Below are 23,273 nucleotides of genomic sequence, written 5' to 3'. Positions count from 1 at the left end.
CACAAGGAATGCATATAGTATAGGGTATATACTGTGTGGTATAATACATAGTCTAGACTATATAGAGTATATACAACATGATATATATGGTACTAAAGTACTTATGCTATTTTCTTTTTTGTTGTTGTTGTTTTTTAATCCTCACCCGAGGATATTTTTCCATTGATTTTTAGAGAGTGGGAGAGGGAAAGAGAAATATCTGTTTGAGAGAAACACATCGATTGGTTGCCTCCTGCATGAGCCCTGACCAGGGCGTAGGCTGGGGAAGAGCCTGCAACCAAGGTACGTGCCCTTGACCAGAATCAAACCCGGGACCCTTCGGTCTGCAGGCTGATGCTCTATCCACTGAGCCAACCCAGCTAGGGCTATGCTATTTTCTATAGTACTGCTACGCAGCACTCACTACCTTCCTGGGGCTGTTTTCTGTCTGTGAAGACGTTCACTCTGTAAGGCCCATGAGCATCTATCCTATAAGTCCATCTTCTTTACAAGTTGATTTCAAAGAATAAAACACTGTAAAGGACAGACTCCATATTTGCTCTCACCTAGTGTAGCCATCTTCCAGCCTTCAAAAGAAGGGGAGAGAATATATACAGCAACAGACCAGCAAGAGAAGATAGTTCCTCTTGCTTCCCCTGCTCCATAGGCCCCTCCTAGAAAGTCAAGGACAGGTGGCAGTTAGAATGTCCAGCAAGCACCCTACCTGAGACCCACTGCCAGGAGGACTTATTCCAATTGTGCAGAAAGCTATGACTATTACCCAGCCCCTCCCACTGAGACCCCTCCTCTTCAGATGTGGTTGGGGTTTAAGGCCCTGGATTGCTGCATGTATAGTCCAGTCAATATGCTCAAGACAAATGCTCTCATAAACAGCTTCCTCCAAAAAGTGAAACACAAGGGCTTACAGGATCACCTTTAGTTAGCAGGCCAAAAGAACTTGGATTATATTCCATACAGTAAGTCATTATATGAGAATGTTTGGGAACAGGTCAGCAGACCCATTTCAGGATTTTCCCCTATTCTACCAAATACTAGCTATGTAATTTTGGCCATGTCAGTCATTTACTTCCTAACCACTATTTCCTCATTTCCCAAAAGGGAGGTGGGACAGATCATCTACCATATTTCTGGAGAAACTGCATTGGGCAAATGAGGGGAGAAGGAGGGCCGAGGTGGTGGCCTTCCCTTCTCTCCCTTGGGGTAGTGTGGCAAGGACTGGCCCAATTATAGAGGCCTTAAGAATTAGGTAGGAAGACCTGGCCAGATAGCTCCAGTTGGTCAGAGTGTTGTCCTGATACCCCAAGGTTGTGGGTTTGATCCCTGGTCAGGGCACATACAAGAATCAACCAATGAATGCATAAATAAGTGGAACATCAAATCCATGTCTCCCCCCGACCCTTTTCTCTCTAAAATCAATAAATTAAAATTTTAAAAATTAGGCCGGGAGCCACAGTGGGTTCTTAAGACACAGCTAAGTGGCATTTGTGGAGCACTGGTCTTGAAGAGACACATAAGTGAACTGAAGCGGAGAAAAATGAGCAAAGATGAGACACTAGAAAAAGAGAAGAAAAAAGAACAAACCTTTAGGCTAAAAATACACATGGATGTGTTATTTTGCTCTGTTTGGCCTAATTTTTTCTATGGGGTTGTTGGACATGCTGCGCATGTCAGACTCACATGAGTAACATAAGAATAACAAAGATCTCTAAGTTATAATGGGCCCTTAAGCTTTCCTACAGGGACTTCTACAGTTGGACAACATGATTAAATTACATCATAGGACTTCCTTTACTTTTCAGGCCTTGCAATTTTATTTGCTTTTGCATTTCTATAACACATTCTCTCTCTCTCTCTCTCTCTCTCTCTCTCTCTCTCACAAACACACACACACACACACACACACACACACTCCTTTTGTGTTATTTTTTTACTTTTTAATACAAAAGTTATACATACTCATTGAAGAAGTTAAAATACAAAGATATAGAAAATAAAAAGAATGACATTAAACATTCCTCTACAAGGGGAGGCATAAAAGTCAACCTTGTGAAAGAAAGGTCAGGACCTGTGACCCAGGCCCAGGGTCACAGGAGTTGGGTTCTTTAGAGACTTTCGGAATTTGCTCTGAAGGAAAACTCTTGGCACACACAGACCTTCTTTTTTGTTCACCGTCTCACGAAACACATACTCGTTCACCACTTCTTCATAACCCGAGTCCGTAAAGAGCTGAGCCAGGAATTCTGTAAGACAGCAGATCAACAATGCCCGGTGCTAGTGTCACTACCTGTGCTGTGCGGAGGGGTAAGGACTCCTCCTAAGGGCTGCAGGACTGAGACAGATATTTAAAATGTAATGAAAACTTCAACATGAAAATTTAAAGGTTTTGTTTTGTGAAGTAACACATTCCTACTTCTCTTCATCTTACACCCAACAGAAACCCCCCCCAATAAAAATGTAATCAGGGAAAAAAAGTTTAAGGACAACCTGGACTATGCCCACCTTGCCCTATTATGAGTCCCCAAATGCAAAAGTCTGAGTAAAAAGAACAAAATTCCAAACTGGCTGTATTAATACAAAGTGTGCATGTGTTCAATTTGTTTAGATCAAGCACCTCATCGATCCTAATATGAAGGAGGAAAATCTGTGACCAGTGTGGGGGAAAGAAATCATCTGGTGGTGGTATACCCCACAGAAAGGAAAATTTAACCCAAATAACATATCACTACATGTTAAATGAAACAATAACATTACAACACATTTTTAATTTTCAACAGACATTTTCTCTGATTCTGCAGTTTGAATGGTAATCATTCATTTTTTGTTTAGAATCCAAGAGAATATTTTATTTCAAGAAATACAAATGTTCGTAAAAAACAGAGCTTAAGAAGGTAATTTATCTTATGGTCCATTATTAAGTAGGTTTAAAACTCATGTTCAAAATGCCCAAAAGACTAAAATAACACTTAGTGTTTGGATGTTTTTAATTTAAATATGACCTTTTTAAGGACCCCTCTATAGCAAAATTGTGCATTTAAATACAGATCCAATCACTTTTATAGAAAAATGTTTTTCCGTGACCTGGGAGAGTAATCACAAGGCAATATACTGCCCTGCTTCCTTTATTTTTGACTGAACAAAGCGAAGAAGACCCTGATTGGCCCTCCCTTTCCAGCACAGTTCCTGGTAGGATATCCACGTGGCATGCCAGCCTGTCCGTTAACCCAGGTCAACTAGACACCATCACCAGAGGAGGCTTGTGAGCTCACCACAGCCAGGGGCTGTGTCTGTCATCCCAGGTTCTAGGTAAGGGGCACGTGTCAGAGAGCTTGTTCCAGGGTCTTGGGCATGTGTGCTAATAAGTACAGCCATCCCCATCCCAACCAGTAACACAGTGATAAAGCAATCAAGTAAACACAAATAAAGACAGAGTCCAGTAATCTTACCGTCAGTAAAAAAATACGATCTGGTTCCATCTTGTCTAACATAAAAGTTTTCTCCAAGTTTGCTTCCAGCTTTAAACCTAAGCATGGCGTGATCATATAGCCCATAGTCACGAAACAGGACACTTTTGCCTGGTTTCAATACCTACAAAGCAAAAGCAGGCTGCATATAATTCTGGGGAACTAAATAAAGCTTTATAGAGATGGATTCAAGCTAAAATAAAACCTGATTAATTCAGAGATGAAATTAACTTACATTTATGATAATCAGGAAAGGGGTGAGACTGAAATCCCCATACTATGGAGGGAAAGGGCCTGCTAATGTAAGCTGCAGCCAACCTGGCAGGATGCCCACGAAGGGACACCTCCTGAGCACTTACAAGAGCGCTCTGGAAGGTCCAGTGTCACACAATTAAAACGTTAAAGATATTAAACGAAACAGTCGTACCCTCATTAAGGCATGTTCTTCCAACATTTTATTAGCCATCTCCTAGCACATGACCCTGTAGTCAAACTATCGCTTTTTAAAAAATATGTCATTTTGGCTTTTACTGATTCTGGCTGGCTTTCCTCATTCTGAGTCTCAGCTCTGGTTTCACTGTGCTACAACTATGGACAGCTTCCCCACCATGCTAATACCTGATATATGCCCAGCTCTGTACAGCTTACCTGACATTGTCTCACTGGATCTTCACCCAATTCTGAGAGGAAGGACTATGATTACTATCCTCACGTGAGATGAGGAAACACACATCAGAAGAGGTAAGTGATTTGCCTACGATAACACATCAGCTACTAAGTGCGAGGGGTCAAGACCCACACTTGGGTCAAAAGACATCTGTTAGCTGTGTGTGTGTGTGTGTGTGTGTGAGGGGGGGAGGTTTCATTCCAATGCCACTGACACTAATGACAAAAAAAGAGGGGCTATGAGGGGACGAGTAACTGAGCATTCTTCCCACACTGTGCTGCACTTCTCAATGTGAGGAGTGGATCAGGCAAGTGCAGGAGTGTAGGGAAGGGGTTCAATGTCAGGCCCAAGTGGGAACCCTCACTAAAGCCTTTCAGAGATAGGCATCACAGGGCAGATGTCTCAAAAACTGGAAAGTATGATCAGCAGGGAGTGGGTGTAACTGCTCTTATCTTACAAAGCAAGTAGCCATATGCTTTCAGGATGAAAAGAAAGTAGTACACACTGTAACACTTTTTATGTGAAAATTCTTTCAATCTGCATTAATATTACCAAATTAGAGTGGACTTCAAAGGGGGCACTAATTTTATTAACTCTTACTCTGACCCATCACATCAACAAGTAAGACATGATATCTACTACCTATTATAATAGATATTTGACAGTTCAATGCACTTCTTCTTACTGAATAGAATATAAAGTATTGTCCATAATACTTTCAAGTGTGCTAGCAAATTCATTTAGTAATTTCTTATCAATACTAGCATGCATTTTAACTATTGTCAGTAAAGACCTCTTGGATAAAAACATTCTTACCTTGGTCAAAAATGTTAAGTTTTAAAATGTGAATAATTGAGAGGGAAAAATTCTGAAAAAAATCAGCTCATATGAGAAAGACTTATTCTCCATTTCAGAAGGGAATGTTACACGGGACAGTGGAAAAAGCACTCACTCAGGAATTTGGAAATCTTGATTCATACATAGTTCTTCCATTAACTAGTTGAATGACCTTGAGCAAGTAATTTCATGCCTCTGTATATGTTTTCTCGTCTGTAAAATAATAATTATGATACTAATGCTTCCTTTAATCATGGCACTGTATAGTTAAACAAGACATTTCTCAATGTTAGGTTCTTTTATTCCCCCAATAACTCCGAGAAGTGGGTAGGTTAGGTCTATTATACCCACTTTACAATAACTTAGGCTCAGAGTAAAATGATTTGCCTGAGTTTTCAAGGCAAGTTGGTGGCACAGGTAGAACAAAATCCAAATCTTCCAATGACAAATTTGGTCTACTTTTATTTCACCATTATATTCCAAAAATGAGGTAATTCAACTTAAAGATTTTCTCTCAGTTGAAAATTACGTGGTTTTTAAAATTTCTCTGGTGTTAACATCCTGGAGTAATTATATCTACCTTACAATAACTTCTGTAATTCTTTTAATATATTCTTTTTTAAAAATTTTCTTTTAATATATTCTTAATTAGACGACTATGTTATCGGAAAGTAGTAAGTTTTGTTTTTTTCTCATCCTCAAATCTTTTCTTGTCTTTTTGCACTGACTAGGACCTCTGTATAATGATGAGAAGTATTGGTAGTGGGCACCCTCAGCCCCATAAAGTTCCTGATATTCCATATTCTGCCCTAACTGCTACCTAACACCTGAAGCCTCCATCAGTGAAACCACCAGTATCCGAAACATCTTCTGAATGTTCTCTTCATTGTTGTGCTCACAGAAACCGCACTGTCCCAATGACACTTTTCCCTGCAACCTCTCAAGTCATGGCTGTTTTCTCCCACTGCCGTTGTACCACTGGGCTGGGAGACCTGGCTGGTTTCCTCCCTCGCTCCTCATTGCTACTTTCTGTGCATTCTCCCGTCTCCTCCCTGAAACCCCCAGCTCTGAATCTCTTGTCATCAGATTATATCACCCATATCCCTCACTGATAACAATGTATATTAGTTCCATGGCCATATCCCTTCATTTCATGATGAATGTATCTTTGGGTTTACTCTCTTATTCTCAATACTATTCCATTCGTAATTCTGGTCAATTCAATACACACATGCATTATCCTTCCAAATATGGTGGCTTCTTAATGATTTGAGCTTCTCTTTCAAAGATCCTGTCCTCCACCCTGCTTAACCCACTCACTCCCATGATAATGCCCCAAAGTTTTGTCAGCACTAAAGTGTATAACTTCCCCATATTCTCAAAGCCATCCAGGTCATTCTGTGACCATCCCCACCATCTTTTTAGTTCTCTCTCTAGTTCCCCGTCTTTAATAATCCTTCACCCTCACCCGGACTTTCAAATCAGGTGATCCTACTATCGCTTCCCTAATGTCCTCTCTTCCCTGTTTACCCAGCTTAAGTTCCATGCCCATTTATTGGTATGTGCTGGGTTCTCATCTGCTCAGATACCAGGAACAGGGAAAGGAAAGGTTAAGGAGAAAAAAAATAACCTTACAAAACCTCAGATGGCTAAAACCAAGGTGGCAATATCTGAATTTTTTTTAAAATATTGTTTTAAGTGCAAATAATTATTTACTAACAGGTTTCTAGTGTCTTAAAATTTCTACTTCACTACTCTTTTAAAACAACTAAAATCAGGGTAAAATTTTAATGTACAACTAGCTCTACATACACAAATGCTGTCATAACTAGCATCTACCTTTCAACTTGCTGAATGCTCTCCTCTCCTTGTAGAGCAGACTGACTGAAGCCCATGACTCATTGAATAGGTGAGGCTTACAGGCTTTTGATCATGCACTTGTACTTTAGTGCCCCCAGGTGAGCTGGCTGCAGAATTACCATTGGTCACTTGTGTTTGTTCCTAAACTTGCTTGTGCTGGTTGTACTTAGATTTATAATTATCCATGCACCGGGCCTCTAGTGTAATATAAATGTGAATAGAAAGCATTTTTATTTTCTATGAAAAATACATTGAATACTTTGGAAAGATTTGATAAATAAGCACTGAACAAATTGCTATTTGATTAGGTGTGTGATAGTCAACTGTGAAAGTCTGGGTAAGAATGTAAGAGACTCTGTTCCAGATTCCTTTCCAATTGCTTTTAAGTTCTTGATCCATTTTTTTATTATTATTTAAATATATTTTATTGTTTTTTTACAAAAAGGAAGGGAGAGGGATAGAGTTAGAAACATCGATGAGAGAGAAACATCTATCAGCTGCCTCCTGCACACTCCCTACTGGGTATGTGTCCGCAACCAAGGTACATGTCCTTGACCGGAATCGAAGCTGGGACCCTTAAGTCCGAAGGCTGATGCTCTATCCACTGAGCCCAACCGGTTATGGCTTGATACATTTTAAAAGAAACCAAACTCTATTTTATGTGTGGCTCATGTAAGAAAGATAATGGTCCCAAACTCAAAGAAAAGGCTTTGGCTCCACATCTAAAGAGTGACAAATGAATATTAATGTATTTTAAGTTACAATAACATGTTTAAAGTAAGAATTTACATTTTTAGAATTTCTTGATTTTGATTTTTTAAATTAATCAACATCATTACCAATTGATTGTACAGATAAGAGAGCCTTGTTTACAAAGTACCCTCACACATAATCTCACCTGCATCTCATGATAACTCTGTGAGTGAGACACACCCCTGTTTTACAGACAAGGAAATTGAGGCCCAGGGAAGGGAGATGAGATGGTTTACCTTCAGTCCTATGACTTACACGTGAAGCTTTACTTCCTGAGTATTGTAGCCTCCTGGTGGCCACAGCACTTTGGGTTCTCCCCATTTGAATAGCAATGACGGCAGTAACAGCAACAATGGCTGACTTCTAAAGAACACTTAATATGTTCTAGACATCGTGCTAAGCACTTTATACTAGTACATATTTCATATATTCTCACCCAATCCCAATATCTAGGAAGTATCATCTAAACATTTCTACAGGTAATAAAACTGAGGCTCAGAGAAATAAAGGAACTTACCTAAATAGGGAAGCCATATTTTGACTCTAGACACTGTGACTCCTGACTGTTGCTCCTGATCAATGAACCACACTTCCTCTCACTTTACAGCAGGACTCCCTAGATCTCAGGTAAAAATCATCCTTGCTCCAAGGCTGGCCAAGCTCTGAAGAGCAGTGATGGCCACCAGATAAATCAAAGTTTAGGGTGGATGTTTTTTCACGCAGAATCCCTTTCCACACACAGCCTACCTAATGAGAATGGGGGCTCTTGAATCTAGACGGTACATGAGCCTCAGAGAGAAGGTAAGCAAGAAGACTGAGATGTCCAACCCCACAAGTGCAGACTCCAAATCACTAACCTTGTAAATGTTTTGTAAGACAAGGTGCATCTTATCAGGGTGAACAGCAGAGAGCACAAATATCAACATGACAACATCCACAGACTCGGGGGGCACATGTTCCATAAGGTCATCTTTAGTTAGATCGCACTGGAATACCTTGCATCTTTCTGTGTCATATAAAGGATTTTGCTAAAGAGAGGAAAAACACAAAAGAATTTTAATGCAATATCCATGTTGATTCATATAGAAAAATACAGCCTCAAAAGGAGATCGTGTTTCCACTTGTATACTACTGCACAGAGATCACTGATCACTTCGTTATGGGTAAAACTGAGTAATGAACCATTTGCATGTTAAAGAATGGGATATTCAATATGAGGGGCAAGATTTCATTTTAGCATATCATTTTTTAATTGAGGAGAGAATACAGCCTATCACATATTCAAAACTGAGCATTTTAGAAGCATATACTTCCAGAGGGATAATAATCCAAAACTGGTCTCTGCTTCCTTAATCCTCCTTTGAATGAATCATCCACTATAAAACTAAACTTATAAGAAGTTTTTCCAGCTCCCACAGTTCTCCTGGGTATACCTTGATGCAGCAACCTAAATAAAGCTAAGTTCTTTTCACTACAATTGTGTTCCTGGTGCACTTTGGTTGCTGGGTTTAACATACTTATAAGCGCGTTATAAAGAAAAATATAAAACTCTGCTTAAATGTAAATAAGGACCTGAATAAATAGAAAGACATATACAGTTACTGAATGGAAAGATTCAATATTGAAAAGATGCCAACTCTACCTATCATTCCACTTACAAATCCAGTGAAATCTCTACTGAATCCTAGTAAATTTCTAGAAACTTGACAAGGTAAATCTGATTAATCTGGAAGTGAAAATCTTTAGGAATAGCCAAGTCAACTTTAAAAAATGAAGAATAATGAAGGAGAAGTGTAGTACTAACATAATGTGGTTTGAGAATGAGAACAAATAGATACTGGGAAAGAGGAACAAGTTAAATAATGACACAAAGAAACATTTTGGAATGTGGGACCTCATTACAGAAAATGGCTCATTTTCCAAAAGCTCAATGTCAGTGCGGAAAAGGGTCAAAGGGAAGGGTAGGAATGTTTTAGGCCAGTGGTCGGCAAACTCATTAGTCAACAGAACCAAATATCAACAGTACAACAATTGAAATTTCTTTGGAGAGCCAAATTTTTAAAACTTAAACTTCTTCTAACGCCACTCCTTCAAAATAGACTTGCCCAGGCCGTGGTATTTTGTGGAAGAGCCACACTCAAGGGGCCAAAGAGCCGAAGTTTGCCGACCAAGGTTTTAGGCTAAGGAGATTTAAGGTACATAATGAGACATAAGATGTAGTCCTTGATTAAATATAGCTATAAAAACACCTGGGACTATCTGGGGAAATCTGAATCTGGATTGGGTATTAATGACATTAGGGGATTAGAGTTATTTTGGTTATATATATGTTTTGTGGTCATATAGAGAAAATCCTTATTAAAGATGTATGCAAACATGTTTAAGAACGAAATATCTGTAATTTAGAACAGTTCACACACAAAAAAAAGTCTAAAACATATTCGACAAAATGCTGGCAATCATTAAATTTGGTATACGTAGCCTGGCTCGTGTTGCTCAGTGATTGAACCAAGAGGTCCCCAGTTCGATTCTTGGTCAGGGCACAGGCCCAGGTTGTGGGTTTCATCCCCAGTAGGAGGCAGCCGATCGATCTTTCTCTCTCATCAATGTTTCTCTCTATCCCTCTCCCTTTCTCTTTCTCTAAAATCAATAAAAATATATTTTTAAAAAATTTGGTAAACGTATATGGGTGTCGTTATGGTATTTCTTTCTACTTTTCTGAATAAAGCTGTCTTTCTATAAATATTATATATGTATGTAAATGGAAAACTACATTTTTTATTATAGCTGGTCAACTTCAGGGAGAGAACAGAAATTGGGCAAATGGGTATAAAGGGCAAGTTAAACAAATCTAAAAAACCAGAAACATTAGAGAATACATGGATGGTGCACCAACCTGGACATATTCAACTGCTCTTGGAGAAAAATCACAGGCATAAGCAAAGATATTCAGATCTTCTAAAAGTGGGAACAAACAGTTCCCAACCCCACAACCAGCTTCAAGCACAGTCAATTTTTGATCTTCAAACTGAGGAAAGAGAACCCGAAGTTAGAGTACACTACATTTGCATAATGAAGAAATAAACCAAACTAAGAGGTCCAGAACACGAAAGACAAGATCTCTGCCCTCAGAGGCAATAAATAAGTAAATCGATAACCTAAAGCTAATACTGACATCTCAATTTGTCGTCGAACATTGGGCAGTTTGGTGTGGAGAAAACACAGCATTAACAGCTCAATCTAGACTTCTCCCCTCACGTCTGTTCTCTATCGTTGGACTAATCAGTTAAATGGCTTTGTGCCCTAATTTCATCAGTAAGTGGGGTTAACACTAACGCCTGCTTCACAGTGCTATTACAAGGCTTAAATCACAGATGTAAAGTTTAAGAAAAGGGCATGGTCAAGCGATCATCATCATTATGAATCTGTCACTGAAGTTTTTCAGTAAGAATTTAACATTCACAACTTTCAGATTAGCTTTAAAGAAACAAAAATGCCCACTAAAGCTCTCTCCTATGTATTATACAACCCAGGAACTGCTGAAACTACTTGAGACCAGTCTACTTCTTTCTAAGGTATAAAATATTCTGACAGGCTTCATAAATTATGCACCTCACTTCCATAAAAATGCAACAAAACTCTTTTTATACACATTTTAAATGAAGAACAGCTCAGTCCTGGCTGGTGTGGCTTGGTTGGAACATCGTCCACGGAAAGATGGCAGGTTTAATTCCGTCAGGGCACATACCCAGGTAGTGGGTTAGATTCCCAGTCAGGGCATATTCAGGAGGCAACCGATCGATGTTTCTCCCTCTCCCTTCCTCTCTCTAAAATCAACTTAAAATTTTTTTTAAGTAAAGAAACAACAGTTCAAATAAGGTGTAGCATTACCTCCCTACATGATCTGAGCTCCTCAAACTCTCTGGTGGTCCAGTGTCTATCTTTGAAGAAATTAGTACTATTTCTTTTGTAAAAAAGATCCCAGTTCTTCTGAGCCTCTTTTTCCAGTTTTTGTTGTTTAAAATCCGACACTAAAGTTTGGTCCCTTTTCAGTTTCTCCTCTTCTTCAGAGCTGAGAATCCTTGCTTGCAGCCCCTTCCTTTGCAAAGATGCCATCTCGTAAGTTGACGGTAACGTATTTAAGACTGATGAAGACTCTCCATCCCTGAATAACGTGACGGATCCAAGCTTACTCTGCAGACATAGGCAGGGTTTTCTCAGATGTGGTTCTTCAGGTTCAAGGCTCAGGTGACATTCCTATTTTGCAGGAAAAAGAATGAGATTCTGGTTAGTGGTTTCAGAACAGTTCTTTAAGAGGCGGAGTTAGTGGTTCTAGAACAGATCTTTGACCAAACTGTTCAATTCACCACACATTTACTAGTGCTGACTCTACACAAAACCCTGCCTGCCATAGAGAGGTCACAAAGAAGCTCAAGACAAAGTCCCCACCATCAGAGGGCTTACATTTAGTGGCCCAGGGCTCTCTCATTCACAGAACTCTAACTCAAACCAGAATAACTCATCTTTTAAAATAAGTCGGTTTAGTTCAGAAAAAGGACACTCCCAAGAACTGACTGAGAAACACTGGAGAGAAAATACTCATTAATTTTTGGGGTGACTTAATTTAAGGAGTGACTTAACAACAACCGCAACAACTCCCCGGACTGGATGCGGGTGGTCAATTGCCAGACAGAAGTGGGATCATCGTTTCCCAAGGATCGGAGACTCCGTGTTTTCGGGGAAGATAGAGCTACGCCCGGGGGGCCTGAGTCTCTTACCGCGCTCACAAGATCTCTCACAACCAGGGACTGAGGCCCTCGCACCGCCAACACGGCACGAAGGGGAGGAAGAGACCGAGTGAGTCGTGGCATAGGATTCCGAGAACCCATCTGTCTCGTGAGACTCGAGATAAACTAGGCGGACCCGGCCGCTAGGGCCTGCGGAGAGCCGGTCACACTGGCTGTCAGACCCGCGTGGATCTAGCTCGCGGCGCTCTGGGCTCACCGTCATCAGTTCCTAGCTTCACCTGGAGGGGTAGGGCCGGGCGCACTCAGCCCTCAGCCAGGCCCAGGCCTCGGAAACAGAATTTGGGAGCCGCCGCGAAAAAAAACCCTGAGCCTGGACAAACCAGCGTCGAGGACCTCAGAATCCCGGCGGAATTCTATTGCCATGGCACCGCCCCCGCCACTTCCGCTACGAACCCGGAAGTACCTCCCCGACGCCGGAAGTCCCGTGGCCTTGCTTCCGCAGAGGCTTCCCCCAACCCGACGCGGAGGAGACTTGCTTCCGGCCCCGGGTGGGCGCCGATTGGAATCCCGGTGCGCTGCGGAGCGGTGTCCCGGGAGCACCGCTCTCCAGAACGCCGGCGCCGGAAGCTCGTCCGGTGGCCGCACCGGCAGAGCGCCGGTCCGGGCGCGAGGCCCGTGCGGGGCCATGAACGGGACCGCGAACCCGCTGCTGGACCGCGAGGAACACTGCCTGCGGCTCGGGGAGAGCTTCGAAAAGCGACCGCGAGCCTCCTTCCACACCATTCGCTGTAAGTCGGCGCTCCCCACGGCTCCTTTCGGCCGCTCCGGCCGGCTCTTGCCAACCTTGGCCTCCAAAATACGGGGAACCCCCTGCCTACGTCAGCTCCCTCCTCTCTCTTACCTCTGAACCCACGGGACCTCGATTTTCTCCCTTCTCCCTCCCGCCCCTCACCAGCTAACCCTTCCCAAACCAAACCCTTCGTCACTCCCAACTATTCTTCTGTCTCGTGGCCCCAAACGCTTCTTCCGAAGTGCATTGACCCCTTTCTCTTTTCATCGCTCCAGCCAGCCCTTCCTTTATGCCAGACCTCCCCCTCTTTACTACCGAAAGGCTGTGACCCCACATCAGACTCCAGCTCTTCCTCTAATCCATCCCCCCTTTCTGATTACCCACCCGAGTTCTCCACGTTTAAAGGACTCTTCTGTTTGCTCATGAGCCTCCCACTCCCTCCTGTTTCATTCCCTTTTTCCCCGTTTTCCTCGGCTTTCTCCCCTCGTCCGTCTTTGCTCTGGGCGCCCTGAGACACTGCGCTTCATTCCCTCTTGCTAATGCGCCTCCTCTCTGCGCCCTATTCAGTGTCTTCCTCCTCCAGCTATCCGCACCTTCTTTGACATTGATGTCTTTTGAGGTCACTTATACTTTCCTGACTTTAACTCAGGATCAAGTCCCTTGTAGGTGAAGAATAAAATTAGGATGTGTGAGCCTGGAATAAGTTAAAACTTGATCTATGCTTGGAAGCAGAAGACAGCAGGCCTAGAGAATGTCGAAATAGTCATTATGCTGGACCATCCTTTTCATCCTCACTCTGTGGAGGGAGGGCACTCCCACTCTTTCCCATGTCCTGGATAAAGATTTGGCTTTTAAGTAATTGGCTTGACTGAGCATCCCTCTATGATTCACGAGCTCCTGGTTTCCTGTCTCGTAATGCTAGTGCTGGTTAAGACTTGTTTTTGTCTAAGGAGCTAATGGATGTGACTCAACACATAGGAAAAGGGTGTGTCAGATAATGAAGTTCTATCTTTGTGTGGTCACTTGCAGGCCATTGCTATGCTAACTGCTGACAGCAGAGCAGCTCTCTCAGAGGGAGGATATTGGGAATGTGATAAGACCATCATCTCTTGAGCAGTCTACTAAGTTGTTTTAGTAGAGTGAAGGGCAATGTGAATGTAAATGAGACACTTCTCACATGCACCTGGCCTGCAGTTTGAGGCAGGCGTGTGTTAAAATGGAGTAAGATGCCTTTTTGTTGTACTGCAGTTGCAATTCAGAAGTACGGGCAGGATTAACCTTTAGAGATCAAGTTCAGCTGTCAACTCCGAACATCTGCAGGAGTATCTATGTTAAAGCTATGGAACTTGAGTGTGGCAAATCATAATTTTGACAGTTCCTATGCAAAATGAAATCAGCTTATATGATGCAGCTTATAAAACCCTATTCCACATAGGGTTTTACAATCACAGAATCTTAATATGTTGTTGCTATTGATCCTCACAACAACCTAACGAAGTGCTTTATAATGATAATAAGCATTCATTTTCATCTGTCACTGGGGAGAAGGGAATATCTGTGCTTGATAAAATGGCACATAAATTCTAGCTTTTTTTTTTCCTCTTCAAAATAATCCAGTCGGGGTGGAAGGAAAAGTATGTAGAGGAATCGATGAAACATGATTGTCCAGAGTTGGTAATCACTGAGGCTGAATAATGATGGCACACAGAGGTTTATTGCACTGTTCTCTTTGCTTTTGTATATTAGAAGTTTTTCACAAATAGTTTTTTTTAATATTCTAAACTCTTTGTATATTCCATTTATCTGAATAATTCTTAAATGAGAATGCCTAGAAAACCCTTAGTGTAAGTAACCTGATGGATAAATGCTTTTTTTTTTTTTCCTTTCCCTTTAGATGATTTTAAGCCAGCATCTATAGATACCTCCTGTGAAGGAGAGCTTCAGGTTGGCAAAGGAGATGAAGTCACAATTACACTGCCACATATCCCTGTAAGTTTATTCCGTTGTTGTTTTAAATGAATTCTCCTATTTTACATTATTACAATTTGAATTACCTACTGTTTAAAAATGTCAGCATAAGGAAAAAAGAAATTTGGGGTATGGGTTTGAGTAGAATGCATCCATCCCAGGTGCTTGATTAAAAATGATTTTTTGTCATTTTACCCAGGCTCCCTTTTACTGCAGAGTAGACAAAAACCCTACCTGGATATCTAGCACCTCTTTTAGTCATGCATAGCTTTTCCCCAAGCAGCTCCACAGAGAAAAGCCATAGGTTCCACGTTAATGTACAGCAACACCAGTTTAGGAGAGTGGAGCTGCCAAGCCAGGAGTCAAGGTGGGCAGGAGCAGGACTTACATATTTCATGTAATACTAGAGGCCCGGTGCACAAAATTTGTGCACTCAGGGCGGGGGTCCCCCTCCCCCCTCAGCCTGGCCTGTGCCCTCTGGCAGTCCCAGAGCCCTTGGGGGATGTCCGACTGATGGGTGGGCCTAAGCCAGGAGTCGGACATCCTTAGCATTGCCGTGGAGGTGGGAGAGGCTCCTGCCACCGCTGCTGCACTCGCCAGCTCAAGCCATGAGCCCAGCTTCTGGCTGAGCAGCGCTCCCCCTGTGGGAGCACACTGACCACCAGGGGGAAGCTCCTGCGTTGAGCATCTGCCCTTTGGTGGTCAGTGCGCATCATAGTGACTGGTCGTTCCACTGTCAGGCTGAAACCATCTCTTCAACATCCCCCGAGGGGTCCCGGATTGTGAGAGGGCTCAGGCCAGGCCGAGGGACCCCACAGTGCACAATCGGGGCTGGGGAGGGATGGAAGGGTGTCCAGCCGAGGAGGTACAGCAGGAGGGCTCCAGGGCATGTCCAGCCCATCTCACTTAGATCCGATTGGCCAGAACCCAGCAGCAAGCTAACCTACTGGTTGGAGCGTCTGCCCCCTGGTGGTCAGTGCACATCATAGTGAGCGGTTGAGCGGCCTTAGCATATTACGCTTTGATTGGTTGAATGGTCAATGGGATGACCGGACACTTAGCATATTAGGTTTTTATTACATAGGATATATGGGGTGATGTGTAGGCTGATAGTTTCAGGCAAGAACCAGAAGTTCAGAGCATTCAGCTAATTGAGAGATGAGGAGCTCAGTTAAAAGCTGAATTGAGAATCCTTGCAGAAAGAGAGAGGCTTTTATGAAGCCTTGCCCAAGGCAGCATTCTGATCACAAAGTCTGAAGGATTACACAAAATACTTTTAGTGAACATGTGTCATTGCATGTCACAGCCCTGCCCTAGAACAAATTAGTTCTTGCTCACCAGTGACAAGGAAAAGACTCTGGGCAGGGAGACCTGGGAAAGTTTGTGCCAGTTCAAACTGCTGTTTCATTGCTTGTTGCCTTTGGCAGGTTACATCCTCTCCTTTTTGAGCATACTTTTCCAAATATAAAATGAAGGTGTTAGATAAATGGTTCCTAAGGTCCGTCCTACTCTTTTAAGTTTTTATTATATGAGTGAGGAGCCAAACAGGTTTTGATTCTGTACAAAGGATTAAGCTCTATATTTGGCAAATATTAATTGAGTACCTACTGTGTGCTGGTCCATTACTAGACACTGAGAATACAGTCTTGAATAAAACAAGCACATTTTTTGGCCTGTGGAGTTTATGGTATGGGATTAAATATAAGAAAACATATGCTTATTTTAGAAAATCAGGGTAGGTTTCTCTCTAAGAAAGACCTTTGAGTAGATCTGAAGTTTGAGTAATTGAAAGAGAGGAAGAGGCAGGTGTTGCAGGCAGAAGCCTTGTTAAAGTCATAGAATAAAAAAGACAGGATCTCAGGGAATGCCAGCTGTCCTCTGCTCTGAGTGTGCATAGCCCATGGGTGAGTGGTGCTGATGAGGCTGAAGAGCTAGGTGGTTTAAAGATTTAATTACTTGACCTCAGAGCAATGGGGTAGTGATCAAAGGGCCTAGGCAGGTGAGTGGCATGATGTACTTACTCTGAGCTAACCAGAAAAATGGGCTGCCCTTTGAGATGCTCTGCTGGTTACTTGGCATGACAGGGAAGCCATGAACTCTCCAATTATGAGGCAATATTAGAGATCTCTCACTAGCTCTTCTCAGTGTAATACAAGTAATAGTTAATTTTTTTCCCCCCGTTTCACACTTTACTATTATTTGTAACATTTCCCGAATCCCTAGAACAATGTACATACAGTAATTTAAAAAATTTATATTACCTTTCTTGATTACTTAGAACCAGTTACAGTCACGGGTCCTTGCTATATTATTTACCTTTTATTTTTACCTGGGAAACCAGGAGTTCTTTTTGAGTCTCTGATAGAAGATTTGATGAGGTAGAGTCACCTGTAAATTTATTTTTTATATTTGTAACTGGTGTGTTTAGTTTTGATCATATACATTTTGTGCCATATAGGGATCCACACCCCCAATGACTGTGTTCAAGGGGAACAAACGGCCTTATCAGAAAGACTGTGTGCTTATTATTAATCATGACACTGGTGAATATGTGCTGGAGAAACTCAGTAGCAGCATTCAGGTCAAGAAAACAAGGTATGTGACTAACCAGATACAGAGTGATGTGAGTTTGCATTTGTATTATCTGTTTGGTTATTTATAAGATTGTGAGTATCTGGGTATTCAGTCTCCTATCGATAATCTCAATAACTCCACCTATGTCTTCTCAGACAAATCCATAAAATATCTTTTCCTCAAATGTAGTAGAAAGAAATAATGCTTTTAAAATCTGCAAGGTGAAAGCCATTGAGTAAAGAGGTATATTTTATAAGTTGATTTTATTAATCTCATGATTTTTGAAACAGTACCACTTAAGGGCTAAAACTTAAATTTATATATTTATAATTATGAAAGGATAATTGAATAATAGATGTTCTTTATTAGTGTGAAAACATTCATTTTCTTTACTTGTTTCACAAATAATAAAGAGTAGCTGCCATTTATTAAGGGGTTATTGCATGCCGCGAACTATGCTAGTTAATTTATGGCATTATCTTTTTTCCTCTGTAAGTAATTGTTAGAAAGGTGTTATTATCCTTAAAAACCACATACACACAGACGAAGAGACCGAGGATAAGTGAGATTGAATTACCTGAGGCTGGTGCACTGTGCTGCAGAGCTGCTCAGTGTATGTGTACTAATTGCCTCCACGAACCAGGTGTCGCTGTTACTCCTCCAATGTGGTTGTGAGCATTTCTCTCACTATTCAGTGTCATCTGAGGACTAGCAGCATTTGTCACTTGGATACTCGCTGAAAGTGCAGAATTTCAGGACCTGATAAGTAAGAATCAACGTTTCAGTGAGACCCCTAGATGGTTGCGTGCACACTAAAGTTTGAAAAGTGCTAGGCTAGTCCATTTACAAAAGAAATTGTTAATGGACAGAATTTTCTCAGTTTGGGGTGGAATACTTAGCTTGTCTGCCAGCTAGAGTTGGTAGGTGACAAAATGAGTAAGCAGTACATAGATACTGGAAAAATTTGCAAATATTTCAAGAGCTAGTTTTATTTAATAACTCATACACTTATGATTATCACTTTATAGTGTTTACAAATCAAACAGTTATGTTTTCTATTAAAACTAGGGGCCCAGTGCACAAATTTGTGCACCTTGAAAGGAACTGTGGGCCACGAGGCTGCAGTGGGCACAGGGGCGGGTCTCGGCCCATCCTCTGTGCCCCTGCCCCTCCCGCTGTGGCCCCCAGTCCCGTCAGCCAGCAGCCCCACTCATGCTGCCACTGCTCCCAAGCGCTGATGGCGCAGAGCGATTGGGGCCGGTGCTTTCAGCAGGTGCAAGCACCAGCTGCTGCCCCGATCGCCCCTCAGGAGCAGGGGGAGGTGAAGAAGCCCTCAGAGGTGACCAGGGCCAGCAGCTGCCACTCGCACCCGCTGACGGCACCAAGCAATCGGGGCCGGCACTGGGTGCCAGCAGCGGGTGTGAACAGGGCTGGTGCAGGCAGCAGGTGCAAGCGCCAGGACCGTGGCACGCGAGAGCAAAGAATTTTTAGTAACCATCAGAGGCTCACCCCGATGACAGCGACCGGTGCCCCACATTGGTCTGGCACCCCTGCTTGCCTGCTGCTGACGCCTGCCATGTTCTGCACATGCCCCCTGATGGTCAGCACATGTCATAGTGACCATTTGTTTGGTTGTTCTGCTGTTTGGTCTATTTGCATATTAGGGTTTTATATATATAGATGGGTTCTTGCCCTAGCTGGTTTGGCTTAGTGGATAGTGTTGGCCTGCAGACTGAAGGGTCCCGGGTTCAATTCTGGTCAAGGGCATATGCCCAGGTTGTGGGCTTGATCCCCAGTAGGGGGCGTGCAGGATGCATCCAATCAGTGTTTCTCTCTCATAATTGATGTTTCTATCTCTCTCTCCCTCTCCCTTTATCTCTGAAATCAATAAAAAATGCATTTAAAAAAATGGGTTCTTACAATCACATTGTAGTTTCATATCTGTTTTATCTGCTTGCTATAAAACGTGAATTCCTTGAGGGTAGTGGGTCTATTGTATTCATCTCTATGTCTGGTGCATAATGCAGTACTAGAATACAATAGATGGTTTTTGAATGATTAGTTCATGTGATAAAATTATAAACAGCAATATTTTGCAGCAATCTAAAAAGCATGGAATTCTGTAGAGACTTCTAGGTGGTCAGCCACCTGGACAAATTTGAGAACCCCTGGCTTTGTCCCTCTGATTTAATGTCTGTATCTAATTTCAGGGCTGAGGGGAGCAGTAAAATCCAAGCCCGAATGGAACAGCAGCCCACTCGCCCCCCACAGCCATCACAGCCGCCACCGCCCCCACCACCTATGCCATTCAGAGCTCCAACAAAGCCTCCAGTTGGACCCAAAACTTCTCCCTTGAAAGATAACCCTTCACCTGAACCTCAGCTGGATGACATCAAAAGAGGTAGAGGGCATTTTTTTGGAGGCACAGTAGCAACTTGGAGTAGTATGGTGATGTTTCTGTGGAGAGCACAGGCTGCCGTATTGACATGATGGCGTGGGCATTCTCTGCCATTGATAGAGTTCACTATTCCAGAGTGATGAGGGTGGGGGCTTTCTCACCTTATTTGACAGGGGGCGTCCAGGCAGAGAGACTTGAGTTGCGGCTGTCTTCGCAGCATTCTGCTGCGAGGCCCAGGATTTAAACAAGCAAAGGACCTATGGCACACCTTCAAGGCTTTAGAAGAAGAAAATTCCAAGGTGCTAGGGGTGAAAACAAGGTGTGCCCGTGTTAGTATAGTATCTAGCTTAGAAGGACATTAAAATTACCGTGACCAATACTTTCTACTAAAATCAGTTTTACATATGCAAGTGCCATGAGGACCTTGGAAATGGACAGTGGCCTAAAAAGACTTAGGGGTCTGGTGAGGCGCTCTCCATTACATACCCGAGAAAGAAGCTTGCTTACCTTGCTTTCTCTTCTATGCAATGGATCCTATTAGTTGTTCAGACTCCTGGGAAGTTATGAGAGTAAGTGGGATATTTTATGAAACTAAATTAAATAGATAACAGTAGTGAACAGGGAAAGATAGAGTTGTCCTTGGAGGCTTGCCTTTTCCACCTTATAGAGGAGCTCTCTTTTAGCAAAACAAAATCAGTCTTTGCATGGTGCACAGTTGTTAAGCCACTTGATTTTTTTCCCCTCATGAATATTGGAATGTCATTTATGGAAGTTTTCACTTTAGTTGAACAGGAATTGTTCCCAGTTATTCTTAAAGGAACCATAGCCATTAAAGGCCACATGGTATGTTTGGACAGGAAAATCTATTATATATCCTTAATATATTCAGGGACATTGACATGTTGGGTAAAACATGTTTTTCCTTCCCTGCTTTACATCTGTAAAAAATGCAGTACCTGACAGGCAGGACTGCCAGTCAAATACAGAAAGAGGGCAGAGGAGGAATGTTCCACCATGTGTCTTCAGTCACCGTGGTTCCTCCTGCAAGCTTCCATTTATTCGTGGGACATGAAAACTGGAAATCACCCCAGATCTTGTCTGTTCTGGCCCTGCATTTTTCCAGAGTCTCTTGGAAAATTCATTGGCTTCCACTTGGGTCTCCCTGCTGGTTAGATCCAAAACAAGCACTCAGACCTTCCAATTCCTAGTTAAATATTTTTCAATCCCTTAGCATAAGGGGTGTACAGGAGGCTCTTATTTGGTGTTTAATTAAATAATTCACAATTTTTTTTCTTAGTAGATAAAGACAAAATAGAACAGTCATCATCCTGAAGCAGTTTGCTTTTTGGTTATTTGGGGTGAATTTAATGTTTCCATTGTCTCTCTGAAGCCAGGTTAAGTATTTTTGTTTAGATCATTTTGTACATTTTTAAGGAATTGAGATGCAGGAGTTCGTTTAAGTTACTCCTCATTGCTGTTGGTTTTGCCGGTTTACTATTTACAGAAGACTCAATGTGCTGCCTTAAGAATGGTGGTTGTGTTGACCACTTGTGCCGTTTTATTCTAGAGCTGAGGGCTGAAGTGGACATTATTGAGCAGATGAGCAGCAGCAGTGGGAGCAGCTCCTCAGACTCTGAGAGCTCCTCGGGGAGCGATGACGACAGCTCCAGCAGCGGAGGCGAGGACAACGGCCCTACCTCTCCTCCCCAGCCTGCACACCAGCAGCCCTACAACAGCAGGCCGGCCCTTGTCAACGGAACCAGCCGGCCACAGGGGAGCAACCAGCTCATGAACACCCTCAGTAAGTGTGCTTTCCCTTTTCTGGCTGGGAAGGTGGCATGTCAGGCCAGAGATGCAGCTTCTGTTTATCTTAGGTCAGAATCTGTAATCCTGGAGATATTTAAGGTATAAGAAAGGATCCTGACAAAGATAATTTGGAACAGAAAGGAATAAATTATCAAATAGTAAAAAAAGAAGTACTAAATAAAAAAATATTTAGTAAGAAGGTAACATTGCTTTAAAATTTTGCAAATCTGCCCTAGACGATTTGGCTCAGTGGATAGACCATTTGCCTGAGGACTAAAGGGTCGTGGGTTTGATTCTGGTCAAGGGCACATGCCCGGGTTGTGGGTTCAATCCCCAGTAGGAGGCAGCCAATCAATGATTCTCTCTGATCATTGATGTTTCTATCTCTCCCTCTCCCTTCCTCTCTGAAATCAATAAAAATATATTTAAAAAATTATTGCAAATCTCTTTAATGTCTTAGTAGAAAGATGGCTGCATCCACTTAGTTGCCATTAGTTGTGTAGATTGAAGTATGTGAAAAAAATCTGACCTTAGGTGTGTAGTTAGAAAAAGAAGGACCACGGTCCTCAGAACAAACTTGGAGGAGAGATGGCTTAAAGATTAGCAGTCCAGAAACATAGAAGTTCACTTTTGTTGTAATCCAATCAGTATCAACTGGGCACCTGTTATTCTCTTATTAGATGGAAATGTTGAGTGCTTATATAAATCTAAATTCTGCACACCAAACACAAATATGAGGCTTTACAACACTCATTAGTTAAGGTTTCAGGTTTAAAGGAACATGAATATCCTGGACAGAGGTGTACCAGAGGGGAACTGGATTAGCATGTTATAGGTATAAAAAGTGTCCCACTTCCTTAGTGGGAAACCTAACTTGCTATTAGCTTTTATAAAGCAACTTAATGTGAAAAATTCTAGACAGTGAGTCAGTTATTTAGAAATACAACATTTTCTTACTATTTATTAACACATTTAAAAGCCTATGTCTAGCCTACTCCTCCCCTGTTATCTCAGTAAGCAGAATTATTTTGCAGATACCACAAATAACATCTCTTTCAAAATGTTGACTGCACCTGTTTTGTCACTGAGCTAAATCGAATTTGGCTTTGCTTTGCTGTAGTGGGATAGCAAAGGCAGTCAACCAAAGAATTGTGGGAAAGTCATTTTTAAATTATGTACTTTTGGTTTGATTCTGTTTTCTTTTTATAGGAAATGACTTGCAGTTGAGTGAATCTGGGAGTGACAGTGATGACTAGAGCTGAATCTTTCTAAATCAACTTTTTGGTGCACAAATATACTGCAAGACCGGGCTACTTTTGCATGGAATCCATTGACAAGAGAAAAATGCTGTGGATCAGTGACTGTAGTAGGAATTCGAGGCTCTAAAGCTCTCAGATATTCAAGACTTTAA

At 42.1% G+C, this 23,273-nt stretch overlaps 2 protein-coding genes and 1 long non-coding RNA gene across 12 annotated transcripts in view; 1 reads left to right on the top strand and 2 right to left on the bottom strand.

Annotated features, from left to right (window-relative positions):
• METTL6 (methyltransferase 6, methylcytidine) overlaps positions 1 to 12,859 on the bottom strand; it is a 17,644-nt gene extending 4,785 nt beyond the window's left edge. Inside the window, exons 1-7 of one of the 10 annotated variants that reach the window (XM_054729392.1) lie at positions 12,357 to 12,577; positions 11,470 to 11,835; positions 10,475 to 10,606; positions 8,436 to 8,606; positions 3,444 to 3,585; positions 2,189 to 2,240; positions 546 to 653 (exon numbers count right to left, since the gene is read on the bottom strand). In XM_054729392.1, coding sequence (XP_054585367.1) covers positions 569 to 653; positions 2,189 to 2,240; positions 3,444 to 3,585; positions 8,436 to 8,606; positions 10,475 to 10,606; positions 11,470 to 11,835; positions 12,357 to 12,467 — 1,059 coding nt within the window. In that variant the 5' untranslated portion in view covers positions 12,468 to 12,577 and the 3' untranslated portion in view covers positions 546 to 568. The other 9 variants (XM_054729390.1, XR_008558836.1, XM_054729395.1 and 6 more) reach the window with 9 other exon arrangements.
• Positions 12,745 to 23,273, top strand: EAF1 (ELL associated factor 1). Its single transcript, XM_008153307.3, has 6 exons — positions 12,745 to 13,114; positions 15,011 to 15,105; positions 17,543 to 17,679; positions 19,869 to 20,059; positions 21,624 to 21,857; positions 23,072 to 23,273. The coding sequence occupies exons 1-6, from the start codon at positions 12,748 to 12,750 to the stop codon at positions 23,116 to 23,118; spliced, it is 1,071 nt and encodes a 356-aa protein (XP_008151529.1). The 5' UTR covers positions 12,745 to 12,747; the 3' UTR covers positions 23,119 to 23,273.
• Positions 17,431 to 20,330, bottom strand: LOC129152120 (uncharacterized). The gene is made up of 3 exons (XR_008558837.1): positions 20,218 to 20,330; positions 18,236 to 18,417; positions 17,431 to 17,472 (listed from the first exon to the last, which is right to left on the bottom strand). It is a non-coding gene; the product is annotated as an uncharacterized LOC129152120 (long non-coding RNA).

This window comes from Eptesicus fuscus, chromosome 18 (genome assembly GCF_027574615.1).
Source record: "Eptesicus fuscus isolate TK198812 chromosome 18, DD_ASM_mEF_20220401, whole genome shotgun sequence".
In the NCBI taxonomy this organism is placed as follows: domain Eukaryota; kingdom Metazoa; phylum Chordata; class Mammalia; order Chiroptera; family Vespertilionidae; genus Eptesicus; species Eptesicus fuscus.
This window is presented reverse-complemented; position numbering and strand designations above follow the sequence as displayed.